The following is a 14,198-nucleotide window of genomic DNA, read 5'->3' as shown; positions in this document are numbered from 1 at the left end:
CCCTGCACACAATATTATTCCCCATAGTGGCCCCTGCACACAGTATTATGTCCCATAGTGGCCCCTGCACATAGTATTATGTCCCATAGTGGCCCCTGCACACAGTATTATGTCCCATAGTGGCCCCTGCACACAGTATTATGTCCCATAGTGGCCCCTGCACACAGTATTATGTCCCATAGTGGCCCCTGCACACAGTATTATGTCCCATAGTGGCCTCTGCACACAGTATTATGTCCCATAGTGGCCCCTGCACACAGTATTATCCCCCATAGTGGCCCCTGCACACAGTATTATGTCCCATAGTGGCCCCTGCACACAGTATTATGTCCCATAGTGGCCCCTGCACACAGTATTATGTCCCATAGTGGCCTCTGCACACAGTATTATGTCCCATAGTGGCCCCTGCACACAGTATTATCCCCCATAGTGGCCCCTGCACACAGTATTATGTCCCATAGTGGCCCCTGCACACAGTATTATGTCCCATAGTGGCCTCTGCACACAGTATTATGTCCCATAGTGGCCCCTGCACACAGTATTATCCCCCATAGTGGCCCCTGCTCACAGTATTATGTCCCATAGTGGCCCCTGCTCACAGTATTATGTCCCATAGTGGCCCCTGCACACAGTATTATGCCCCATAGTGGCCCCTGCATACAGTATTATGTCCCATAGTGGCCCCTGCACACAGTATTATGTCCCATAGTGGCCCCTGCACACAGTATTATATCCCATAGTGGCCCCTGCACACAGTATTATACCCCATAGTGGCTCCTGCACACAGTATTATACCCCATAGTGGTCCCTGCACACAGTATTATCCCCCATAGTGGCCCCTGCACACAGTATTATGTCCCATAGTGGCCCCTGCACACAGTATTATATCCCATAGTGGCCCCTGCACACAGTATTATGTCCCATAGTGGCCCCTGCATACAGTATTATGCCCCATAGTGGCTCCTGCACACAGTATTATGCCCCATAGTGGCCCCTGCACACAGTATTATGCCCCATAGTGGCTCCTGCACACAGTATTATGCCCCATAGTGGCTCCTGCACACAGTATTATGCCCCATAGTGGCCCCTGCACACAGTATTATGTCCCATAGTGGCCCCTGCACACAGTATTATCCCCCATAGTGGCCCCTGCACACAATATAATGTCCCATAGTGGCCCCTGCACACAGTATTATGTCCCATAGTGGCCCCTGCACACAGTATTATACCCCATAGTGGCCCCTGCACACAGTATTATGTCCCATAGTGGCTCCTGCACACAGTATTATGCCCCATAGTGGCTCCTGCACACAGTATTATGCCCCATAGTGGCTCCTGCACACAGTATTATCCCCCATAGTGGCCCCTGCACACAATATAATGTCCCATAGTGGCCCCTGCACACAGTATTATGTCCCATAGTGGCCCCTGCACACAGTATTATGCCCCATAGTGGCCCCTGCACACAGTATTATGTCCCATAGTGTCCCCTGAACACAATATAATGTCCCATAGTGGCCCCTGCACACAGTATTATGTCCCATAGTGGCCCCTGCACACAGTATAATGCCCCATAGTGGCCCCTGCACACAGTATTATGCCTCATAGTGGCCCCTGCATACAATATTATACCCCATAGTGGCCCCTGCACACAGTATTATGTCCCATAGTGGCTCCTGCATACAGTATTATGTCCCATAGTGACCCCTGCACACAGTATTATGTCCCATAGTGGCCCCTGCACACAGTATTATCCGCCATAGTGGTCCCTGCACGCAGTATTATGCCCCATAGTGGCCCCTGCACACAGTATTATCCCCTATAGTGGCCCCTGCACACAGTATTATCCCCCATAGTGGCCCCTGCACACAGTATTATGTCCCATAGTGGCCTCTGCACACAGTATTATGTCCCGTAGTGGCCCCTGCACACAGTATTATCCCCCATAGTGGCCCCTGCACACAGTATTATGTCCCATAGTGGCCCCTGCACACAGTATTATGTCCCATAGTGGCCTCTGCACACAGTATTATGTCCCGTAGTGGCCCCTGCACACAGTATTATCCCCCATAGTGGCCCCTGCTCACAGTATTATGTCCCATAGTGGCCCCTGCACACAGTATTATGTCCCATAGTGGCCCCTGCATACAGTATTATGTCCCATAGTGGCCCCTGCACACAGTATTATGTCCCATAGTGGCCCCTGCACACAGTATTATGTCCCATAGTGGCCCCTGCACACAGTATTATGTCCCATAGTGGCCCCTGCACACAGTATTATGTCCCATAGTGGCCCCTGCACACAGTATTATGTCCCATAGTGGCCCCTGCACACAGTATTATGCCCCATAGTGGCCCCTGCACACAGTATTATCCCCCATAGTGGCCCCTGCTCACAGTATTATGTCCCATAGTGGCCCCTGCACACAGTATTATGTCCCATAGTGGCCCCTGCATACAGTATTATGTTCCATAGTGGCCCCTGCACACAGTATTATGTCCCATAGTGGCCCCTGCACACAGTATTATGTCCCATAGTGGCCCCTGCACACAGTATTATGTCCCATAGTGGCCCCTGCACACAGTATTATGTCCCATAGTGGCCCCTGCACACAGTATTATGTCCCATAGTGGCCCCTGCACACAGTATTATGTCCCATAGTGGCCCCTGCACACAGTATTATGTCCCATAGTGGCCCCTGCACACAGTATTATGCCCCATAGTGGCCCCTGCACACAGTATTATGTCCCATAGTGGCCCCTGCACACAGTATTATGTCCCATAGTGGCCCCTGCACACAGTATTATGTCCCATAGTGGCCCCTGCACACAGTATTATGTCCCATAGTGGCCCCTGCACACAGTATTATATCCCATAGTGGCCCCTGCACTAAGACATCCCCTTTGACTGTTGGCGAATCCCTCCGATCCTCTGACAACAATGTCCTTCTTCATTTTTTCAGCACGATGACCTGCGCCCCGTGATTTTAAGGCGACACTCTTCCTCCGATGTAACGAAACAAAAATTTGGCACCATGCCCCTAGTACCGATCCGTGGAGATGACGCCAACACCACCATGGTGTCTGCCAATCAGCAGCTGGTGAGTGTCGCTGTAATGACTGTGTGCGGCGGAGAAGACGCTCGGTCCCTTTAAGTTGTGTCTTCTGAGACATGTGTAGAACCGCCGAGTGTCTTCTCTTCCCCTTCTAAGCAGCAAGTCTGGAAGTGTAAGCACTTTGTGTGTTTACTCTGTTTTAGTCTAAATTTGGTATTTGTCCAAAAATCCTAAATCTCATGTCTGCACATCATAGTGGTCTATATACAGATGATACAGGGACTCCCGGGATCATAGTGGTCTATATACAGACGATGCAGGGACTCCCGGGATCATAGTGGTCTATATACAGATGATACAGGGACTCCCGGGATCATAGTGGTCTATATACAGACGAGGCAGGGACTCCCGGGATCATAGTGGTCTATATACAGACGAGGCAGGGACTCCCGGGATCATAGTGGTCTATATACAGACGAGGCAGGGACTCCCGGGATCATAGTGGTCTATATACAGACGAGGCAGGGACTCCCGGGATCATAGTGGTCTATATACAGACGAGGCAGGGACTCCCAGCATCATAGTGGTCTATATACAGACGAGGCAGGGACTCCCGGCATCATAGTGGTCTATATACAGACGAGGCAGGGACTCCCGGCATCATAGTGGTCTATATACAGACGAGCAGGGACTCCCGGCATCATAGTGGTCTATATACAGACAAGGCAGGGACTCCCGACATCATAGTGGTCTATATACAGACGAGGCAGGGACTCCCAGCATCATAGTGGTCTATATACAGACGAGGCAGGGACTCCCGGGATCATAGTGGTCTATATACAGACGAGGCAGGGACTCCCGGGATCATAGTGGTCTATATACAGACGAGGCAGGGACTCCCGGCATCATAGTGGTCTATATACAGACGAGCAGGGACTCCTGGCATCATAGTGGTCTATATACAGACGAGCAGGGACTCCTGGCATCATAGTGGTCTATATACAGACGAGGCAGGGACTCCCGGCATCATAGTGGTCTATATACAGACAATGCAGGGACTCCCGGCATCATAGTGGTCTATATACAGACGAGCAGGGACTCCTGGCATCATAGTGGTCTATATACAGACGATGCAGGGACTCCCGGGATCATAGTGGTCTATATACAGACGAGGCAGGGACTCCCGGCATCATAGTGGTCTATATACAGACGAGGCAGGGACTCCCGGGATCATAGTGGTCTATATACAGACGAGGCAGGGACTCCCGGCATCATAGTGGTCTATATACAGACGAGGCAGGGACTCCCGGCATCATAGTGGTCTATATACAGACGAGCAGGGACTCCCGGGATCATAGTGGTCTATATACAGACGAGGCAGGGACTCCCGGCATCATAGTGGTCTATATACAGACGAGGCAGGGACTCCCGGCATCATAGTGGTCTATATACAGACGAGGCAGGGACTCCCGGGATCATAGTGGTCTATATACAGACGAGGCAGGGACTCCCGGCATCATAGTGGTCTATATACAGACAAGGCAGGGACTCCCGGCATCATAGTGGTCTATATACAGACGATGCAGGGACTCCTGGGATCATAGTGGTCTATATACAGACGAGCAGGGACTCCCGGCATCATAGTGGTCTATATACAGACGAGCAGGGACTCCCGGGATCATAGTGGTCTATATACAGACGATGCAGGGACTCCTGGGATCATAGTGGTCTATATACAGACGAGCAGGGACTCCCGGCATCATAGTGGTCTATATACAGACAAGGCAGGGACTCCCGGCATCATAGTGGTCTATATACAGACGATGCAGGGACTCCTGGGATCATAGTGGTCTATATACAGACGAGCAGGGACTCCCGGCATCATAGTGGTCTATATACAGACGAGCAGGGACTCCCGGGATCATAGTGGTCTATATACAGACGAGGCAGGGACTCCCGGCATCATAGTGGTCTATATACAGACGAGCAGGGACTCCCGGGATCATAGTGGTCTATATACAGACGAGCAGGGACTCCCGGGATCATAGTGGTCTATATACAGACGAGGCAGGGACTCCCGGCATCATAGTGGTCTATATACAGACGAGCAGGGACTCCTGGCATCATAGTGGTCTATATACAGACGAGCAGGGACTCCTGGCATCATAGTGGTCTATATACAGACGAGGCAGGGACTCCCGGCATCATAGTGGTCTATATACAGACGAGGCAGGGACTCCTGGCATCATAGTGGTCTATATACAGACGAGCAGGGACTCCTGGCATCATAGTGGTCTATATACAGACGATGCAGGGACTCCCGGGATCATAGTGGTCTATATACAGACGAGGCAGGGACTCCCGGCATCATAGTGGTCTATATACAGACGAGGCAGGGACTCCCGGGATCATAGTGGTCTATATACAGACGAGCAGGGACTCCCGGCATCATAGTGGTCTATATACAGACGAGGCAGGGACTCCCGGGATCATAGTGGTCTATATACAGACGAGGCAGGGACTCCCGGCATCATAGTGGTCTATATACAGACGAGGCAGGGACTCCCGGCATCATAGTGGTCTATATACAGACGAGCAGGGACTCCCGGCATCATAGTGGTCTATATACAGACGAGGCAGGGACTCCCGGCATCATAGTGGTCTATATACAGACGAGCAGGGACTCTCAGCATCATAGTGGTCTATATACAGACGAGCAGGGACTCCCGGGATCATAGTGGTCTATATACAGACGAGCAGGGACTCCCGGGATCATAGTGGTCTATATACAGACGAGCAGGGACTCCCGGGATCATAGTGGTCTATATACAGACGAGGCAGGGACTCCCGGGATCATAGTGGTCTATATACAGACGAGGCAGGGACTCCCGGGATCATAGTGGTCTATATACAGACGAGGCAGGGACTCCCGGCATCATAGTGGTCTATATACAGACGAGCAGGGACTCCCGGGATCATAGTGGTCTATATACAGACGAGCAGGGACTCCCGGGATCATAGTGGTCTATATACAGACGAGGCAGGGACTCCCGGCATCATAGTGGTCTATATACAGACGAGCAGGGACTCCCGGCATCATAGTGGTCTATATACAGACAAGGCAGGGACTCCCGACATCATAGTGGTCTATATACAGACGAGGCAGGGACTCCCAGCATCATAGTGGTCTATATACAGACGAGGCAGGGACTCCCGGGATCATAGTGGTCTATATACAGACGAGGCAGGGACTCCCGGGATCATAGTGGTCTATATACAGACGAGGCAGGGACTCCCGGCATCATAGTGGTCTATATACAGACGAGCAGGGACTCCTGGCATCATAGTGGTCTATATACAGACGAGCAGGGACTCCTGGCATCATAGTGGTCTATATACAGACGAGGCAGGGACTCCCGGCATCATAGTGGTCTATATACAGACAATGCAGGGACTCCCGGCATCATAGTGGTCTATATACAGACGAGCAGGGACTCCTGGCATCATAGTGGTCTATATACAGACGATGCAGGGACTCCCGGGATCATAGTGGTCTATATACAGACGAGGCAGGGACTCCCGGCATCATAGTGGTCTATATACAGACGAGGCAGGGACTCCCGGGATCATAGTGGTCTATATACAGACGAGGCAGGGACTCCCGGCATCATAGTGGTCTATATACAGACGAGGCAGGGACTCCCGGCATCATAGTGGTCTATATACAGACGAGCAGGGACTCCCGGGATCATAGTGGTCTATATACAGACGAGGCAGGGACTCCCGGCATCATAGTGGTCTATATACAGACGAGGCAGGGACTCCCGGCATCATAGTGGTCTATATACAGACGAGGCAGGGACTCCCGGGATCATAGTGGTCTATATACAGACGAGGCAGGGACTCCCGGCATCATAGTGGTCTATATACAGACAAGGCAGGGACTCCCGGCATCATAGTGGTCTATATACAGACGATGCAGGGACTCCTGGGATCATAGTGGTCTATATACAGACGAGCAGGGACTCCCGGCATCATAGTGGTCTATATACAGACGAGCAGGGACTCCCGGGATCATAGTGGTCTATATACAGACGATGCAGGGACTCCTGGGATCATAGTGGTCTATATACAGACGAGCAGGGACTCCCGGCATCATAGTGGTCTATATACAGACAAGGCAGGGACTCCCGGCATCATAGTGGTCTATATACAGACGATGCAGGGACTCCTGGGATCATAGTGGTCTATATACAGACGAGCAGGGACTCCCGGCATCATAGTGGTCTATATACAGACGAGCAGGGACTCCCGGGATCATAGTGGTCTATATACAGACGAGGCAGGGACTCCCGGCATCATAGTGGTCTATATACAGACGAGCAGGGACTCCCGGGATCATAGTGGTCTATATACAGACGAGCAGGGACTCCCGGGATCATAGTGGTCTATATACAGACGAGGCAGGGACTCCCGGCATCATAGTGGTCTATATACAGACGAGCAGGGACTCCTGGCATCATAGTGGTCTATATACAGACGAGCAGGGACTCCTGGCATCATAGTGGTCTATATACAGACGAGGCAGGGACTCCCGGCATCATAGTGGTCTATATACAGACGAGGCAGGGACTCCTGGCATCATAGTGGTCTATATACAGACGAGCAGGGACTCCTGGCATCATAGTGGTCTATATACAGACGATGCAGGGACTCCCGGGATCATAGTGGTCTATATACAGACGAGGCAGGGACTCCCGGCATCATAGTGGTCTATATACAGACGAGGCAGGGACTCCCGGGATCATAGTGGTCTATATACAGACGAGCAGGGACTCCCGGCATCATAGTGGTCTATATACAGACGAGGCAGGGACTCCCGGGATCATAGTGGTCTATATACAGACGAGGCAGGGACTCCCGGCATCATAGTGGTCTATATACAGACGAGGCAGGGACTCCCGGCATCATAGTGGTCTATATACAGACGAGCAGGGACTCCCGGGATCATAGTGGTCTATATACAGACGAGGCAGGGACTCCCGGCATCATAGTGGTCTATATACAGACGAGCAGGGACTCTCAGCATCATAGTGGTCTATATACAGACGAGCAGGGACTCCCGGGATCATAGTGGTCTATATACAGACGAGCAGGGACTCCCGGGATCATAGTGGTCTATATACAGACGAGCAGGGACTCCCGGGATCATAGTGGTCTATATACAGACGAGGCAGGGACTCCCGGGATCATAGTGGTCTATATACAGACGAGGCAGGGACTCCCGGGATCATAGTGGTCTATATACAGACGAGGCAGGGACTCCCGGCATCATAGTGGTCTATATACAGACGAGCAGGGACTCCCGGGATCATAGTGGTCTACATACAGACGAGCAGGGACTCCCGGGATCATAGTGGTCTATATACAGACGAGGCAGGGACTCCCGGGATCATAGTGGTCTATATACAGACGAGTCAGGGACTCCCGGCATCATAGTGGTCTATATACAGACGAGGCAGGGACTCCCGGCATCATAGTGGTCTATATACAGACGAGCAGGGACTCCTGGCATCATAGTGGTCTATATACAGACGATGCAGGGACTCCCGGGATCATAGTGGTCTATATACAGACGAGGCAGGGACTCCCGGCATCATAGTGGTCTATATACAGACGAGGCAGGGACTCCCGGGATCATAGTGGTCTATATACAGACGAGGCAGGGACTCCCGGCATCATAGTGGTCTATATACAGACGAGGCAGGGACTCCCGGGATCATAGTGGTCTATATACAGACGAGGCAGGGACTCCCGGCATCATAGTGGTCTATATACAGACGATGCAGGGACTCCTGGGATCATAGTGGTCTATATACAGACGAGCAGGGACTCCCGGCATCATAGTGGTCTATATACAGACGAGGCAGGGACTCCCGGCATCATAGTGGTCTATATACAGACGAGGCAGGGACTCCCGGCATCATAGTGGTCTATATACAGACGAGGCAGGGACTCCCGGGATCATAGTGGTCTATATACAGACGAGCAGGGACTCCCGGGATCATAGTGGTCTATATACAGATGATACAGGGACTCTCAGCATCATAGTGGTCTATATACAGACGAGGCAGGGACTCCCGGCATCATAGTGGTCTATATACAGACGAGGCAGGGACTCCCGGGATCATAGTGGTCTATATACAGACGAGCAGGGACTCCCGGGATCATAGTGGTCTATATACAGATGATACAGGGACTCTCAGCATCATAGTGGTCTATATACAGACGAGGCAGGGACTCCCGGCATCATAGTGGTCTATATACAGACGAGGCAGGGACTCCCGGGATCATAGTGGTCTATATACAGACGATGCAGGGACTCCCGGCATCATAGTGGTCTATATACAGACGAGGCAGGGACTCCCGGGATCATAGTGGTCTATATACAGACGAGGCAGGGACTCCCGGCATCATAGTGGTCTATATACAGACGATGCAGGGACTCCCGGCATCATAGTGGTCTATATACAGACGATGCAGGGGCTCCCAGCATCATAGTGGTCTATATACAGACGATGCAGGGACTCCCGGGATCATAGTGGTCTATATACAGACAAGGCAGGGACTCCTGGGATCATAGTGGTCTATATACAGACGAGGCAGGGACTCCCGGCATCATAGTGGTCTATATACAGACGAGGCAGGGACTCCCGGCATCATAGTGGTCTATATACAGACGAGGCAGGGACTCCCGGCATCATAGTGGTCTATATACAGACGAGGCAGGGACTCCCGACATCATAGTGGTCTATATACAGACGAGGCAGGGACTCCCGGCATCATAGTGGTCTATATACAGACGATGCAGGGACTCCCGGCATCATAGTGGTCTATATACAGACGAGGCAGGGACTCCCGGCATCATAGTGGTCTATATACAGACGAGGCAGGGACTCCCGGCATCATAGTGGTCTATATACAGACGAGGCAGGGACTCCCGACATCATAGTGGTCTATATACAGACGAGGCAGGGACTCCCGGCATCATAGTGGTCTATATACAGACGATGCAGGGACTCCCGGCATCATAGTGGTCTATATACAGACGAGGCAGGGACTCCCGGGATCATAGTGGTCTATATACAGACGAGGCAGGGACTCCCGACATCATAGTGGTCTATATACAGACGAGGCAGGGACTCCCGGCATCATAGTGGTCTATATACAGACGATGCAGGGACTCCCGGCATCATAGTGGTCTATATACAGACGAGGCAGGGACTCCCGACATCATAGTGGTCTATATACAGACGAGGCAGGGACTCCCGGGATCATAGTGGTCTATATACAGACGAGGCAGGGACTCCCGGGATCATAGTGGTCTATATACAGACGAGGCAGTGGCTCCCGGGATCATAGTGGTCTATATACAGACGAGGCAGGGACTCCCGGCATCATAGTGGTCTATATACAGACGAGGCAGGGACTCCCGGCATCATAGTGGTCTATATACAGACGAGGCAGGGACTCCCAGCATCATAGTGGTCTATATACAGACAAGGCAGGGGCTCCTGGGATCATAGTGGTCTATATACAGACGAGCAGGGACTCCCGGCATCATAGTGGTCTATATACAGACGATGCAGGGACTCCCGGCATCATAGTGGTCTATATACAGACGAGGCAGGGACTCCTGGCATCATAGTGGTCTATATACAGACGAGGCAGGGACTCCCGGCATCATAGTGGTCTATATACAGACGAGGCAGGGACTCCCGACATCATAGTGGTCTATATACAGACGAGGCAGGGACTCCCGGCATCATAGTGGTCTATATACAGACGAGGCAGGGACTCCCGGCATCATAGTGGTCTATATACAGACGAGGCAGGGACTCCCGGCATCATAGTGGTCTATATACAGACGAGGCAGGGACTCCCGGGATCATAGTGGTCTATATACAGACGAGGCAGGGACTCCCGGCATCATAGTGGTCTATATACAGACGAGCAGGGACTCCCGGAATCATAGTGGTCTATATACAGACGAGGCAGGGACTCCTGGCATCATAGTGGTCTATATACAGACGAGGCAGGGACTCCCGGCATCATAGTGGTCTATATACAGACGAGGCAGGGACTGTGCGTGGGCGGGGTTATCAGGACTCTCACTTTCAATCACAGTGAGTGGGCGGGGTTATCAGGACTCTCACTGTCAATCACTGTGCGTGGGCGGGGTTATCAGGACTCTCACTGTCAATCACTGCGTGGGCGTGGTTATCAGGACTCTCACAGTGTGTGGGCGTGGTTCTCAGGACTCTCACTGTCAATCACAGTGTGTGGGCGGGGTTATCAGGACTCTCACAGTCAATCACAGTGTGTGGGCGTGGTTCTCAGGACTCTCACTGTCAATCACAGTGTGTGGGCGGGGTTATCAGGACTCTCACTGTCAATCACAGTGTGTGGGCGTGGTTCTCAGGACTCTCACTGTCAATCACAGTGTGTGGGCGGGGTTATCAGGACTCTCACTGTCAATCACAGTGTGTGGGCGTGGTTCTCAGGACTCTCACCATCTCTCTAGGAGTCCTGTGGGGATTTACTCAGAAATCCTCCCCCGCACCGTATAAACCTATATATGCCCGAGCTCAGCGTCTCTTCCCCTATCCTATGTGATGTTCAGATAGGTCAGGTTAAGCTTCACGTAAACTTCCTTTGCAGCAATGCCCTTCCTGCCAGCCTGCTAAAAATATCTTTGAAGTTCCCGTTTCTCTTTCATACTTTATTTCTGTTCCTCAGCGTCGTCTCCACACACGGAGGACACTGTCCATGTTCTTTGTAAGTATGTTCATGCCGACGTACCCACCTGCATGTGCTCCTAACAGGCTTCGGACCTTGCATGTCAGGTTACTGAAAACGTAGCATGAAAGCTGAACATGTCGTCACCCCCCTACTATTGTGCCTGTGTTATAACCTCTGCTTCGGCCAAAGAGTCACCCGCACCCCGAAATCTTAGGATATTATTACGGCCGGGTATACAACCGGCTTCGGAGAGGGTGTATGGGATTAGAAATAAAGAGTGGACTGGTCCAAACAGGAGGCATGGTGAGACCTGGCGGAAGGACAGTGCACCTCTTCATGACGCACACCCTCCGCCGGCTCCAGGCTGACCCATTGAGCCCAAACCATTGGGGACAGCCTTCCATAGACCTGGCCTAAAGGGGGGAGGTCTATGGAAGGAGGAAGCTATGATACGCTCAATAAACCTCACAACGTTGTCCATTAGACATGGCCACAATGGGGTTGTCCACCTCCTGGTATAGATTTCCATTCACTAACAGCAAGCAGAGATCTCACGAACCAATATAAGAGAGTTGCTTCCTTTATACCCAATGAAATGACCTTCTTGGAGCCCTTGTAAGTTGTTCTTCCTTTAACACATGTAACACAACCCCAGACGTTTGTCCCCGGTCTTTCTTGCACACATGACTTGAGGTTTTGCAGATGTTGCGTTTGATTACTAACCTGATGGCACAGCACTTTGCATGTCTTCTACTCGTGCTTGTCCACCATTGTTTGCATGAATAACGACCTGGTTTATTAATACAGGCGATGCATTAGGTAAAAAAATTCTAAATATTTTTGGTTTTCGTAGCCAATGAAGATGCATCAAGACTCCCTGGAGGATCTGCAGGAGAAACAAGACGAGGAGCACGAGCCCTTGTACGAGGAAGTCGGCAATTTCCAAAGTATTCAGCCAATGGACGCAGACTGCGTATTCGCAACAGATCGACTCCATTTACCCCCTCCCTTGGATCGATCCAAAAAGCCAGTCCTCAACCAGGAACCCTTAAAACCAAGCCCAACCAAACCCCTCTCCCCGGACGAACACGACAGCTACTCCAAGACTCAGTCTCTAGACAGAAACCTGTGCTCGGATCATCTTAAGATGGTCCCAAGCGATGGCGTCAGATCCCCCGCGCCTGACAGAGGCCCCAGGGCTTCCATTATGAAAACCGCCTCCCTCGAAAGACAAGTGGAGCCTAACAGAACTCAATCGGGTCCTCCAAGAAGCCAGATGGTCAAGAGCGCGCTAGACTTAAGCACCTTGCCCTTGTTCTTCGAACCGACGGCCCCTTCGGACCCGACGAAGATTCCTACCTGGAAGAAGATGTCTCCCATGACCTCTAATATGCAAGACAAACTTCTCCAGGAACTTAACAGCATGCTGAATAAGAAAAGCGACTCGGGGTCTGGGCCTGGACAGCAAGTCACGTGACCGAGAGGAGTCCATGTAGACATGACCGCCATATAGACCATCCAAGGATGGAAATGGTGTCCGCCACCTGAGCTTGTAGGGTTGCCACAAACTGAGTTTAGCTTATGACTCGTCTTCTCCGTAGTCTAGGTATATTCTTTGTATACGCTCATGGTCATGTATGTCTGATAGCGCCATGATTCTGCACAAGTCCTTGTATAGAGTCCTGGATGGGGGAACTATTTAAGTCCTGAACTATTAAGTTATATATTTTATAAGGAGGAAGCTGCCGGCTGTAGCGTCCCGCCATCGGATGTGTCCCGGCCTTTGTAAGATACCCTGGGGGGCAGCCAGTCTGTAAGTACATGTCCGACCTCCGTGTCCTGTAAATTAAATCCTAGTAAAAATGACACCCGTGTTATTGATTGCACCCTCGAGAAACAACTTCACATATAGCAAAGTTTAACTTGACACTTTGCAAACATGGCAGAAGGTTCCCATATACCCAGACTGATTTGCTGTTACGCACCTGGTGCTAGAGATATCAATGGCTTTAGTTTCGGCCCAATAGCCATCCACTGTCAAAATGGCGGGTCTTATAGCCTGGGCCGTGAGGAACACCTTCCCCCCGAACAGTACAAGGCTATGGAAGAGTATGGTGAGCCTTGCCCTTCTGACAGTGGAAGGATATCAGGGCCGACACTAACCTCAGCGATATCCCCGGCACCGGGGTCCATACTAGCAAAGCTGGCATCTTTAGAGCAATGTCAACAATGCCCAATGATGAATTAGCAATATATCATCATCAATATCATTGGAGGTCTGGCACTTGGCACCCCTGCAGATCAGCCGTCTATATATTTAGAACTATACGTATAGGGCAG

At 51.3% G+C, this 14,198-nt stretch overlaps 1 protein-coding gene across 1 annotated transcript in view; it reads left to right on the top strand.

The window, feature by feature from the left end:
* ARAP3 (ArfGAP with RhoGAP domain, ankyrin repeat and PH domain 3) overlaps positions 1-13,724 on the top strand; it is a 50,921-nt gene extending 37,197 nt beyond the window's left edge. Inside the window, exons 31-33 of the mRNA XM_075275422.1 lie at positions 2,964-3,101; positions 11,856-11,894; positions 12,712-13,724. Coding sequence (XP_075131523.1) covers positions 2,964-3,101; positions 11,856-11,894; positions 12,712-13,335 — 801 coding nt within the window. The 3' untranslated portion in view covers positions 13,336-13,724. The remainder of the gene's footprint in view (positions 1-2,963; positions 3,102-11,855; positions 11,895-12,711) is intronic.
* The last annotated feature ends 474 nt before the right edge of the window (positions 13,725-14,198 follow it).

Source organism: Leptodactylus fuscus, chromosome 5 (assembly GCF_031893055.1).
Source record: "Leptodactylus fuscus isolate aLepFus1 chromosome 5, aLepFus1.hap2, whole genome shotgun sequence".
In the NCBI taxonomy this organism is placed as follows: domain Eukaryota; kingdom Metazoa; phylum Chordata; class Amphibia; order Anura; family Leptodactylidae; genus Leptodactylus; species Leptodactylus fuscus.
This window is presented reverse-complemented; position numbering and strand designations above follow the sequence as displayed.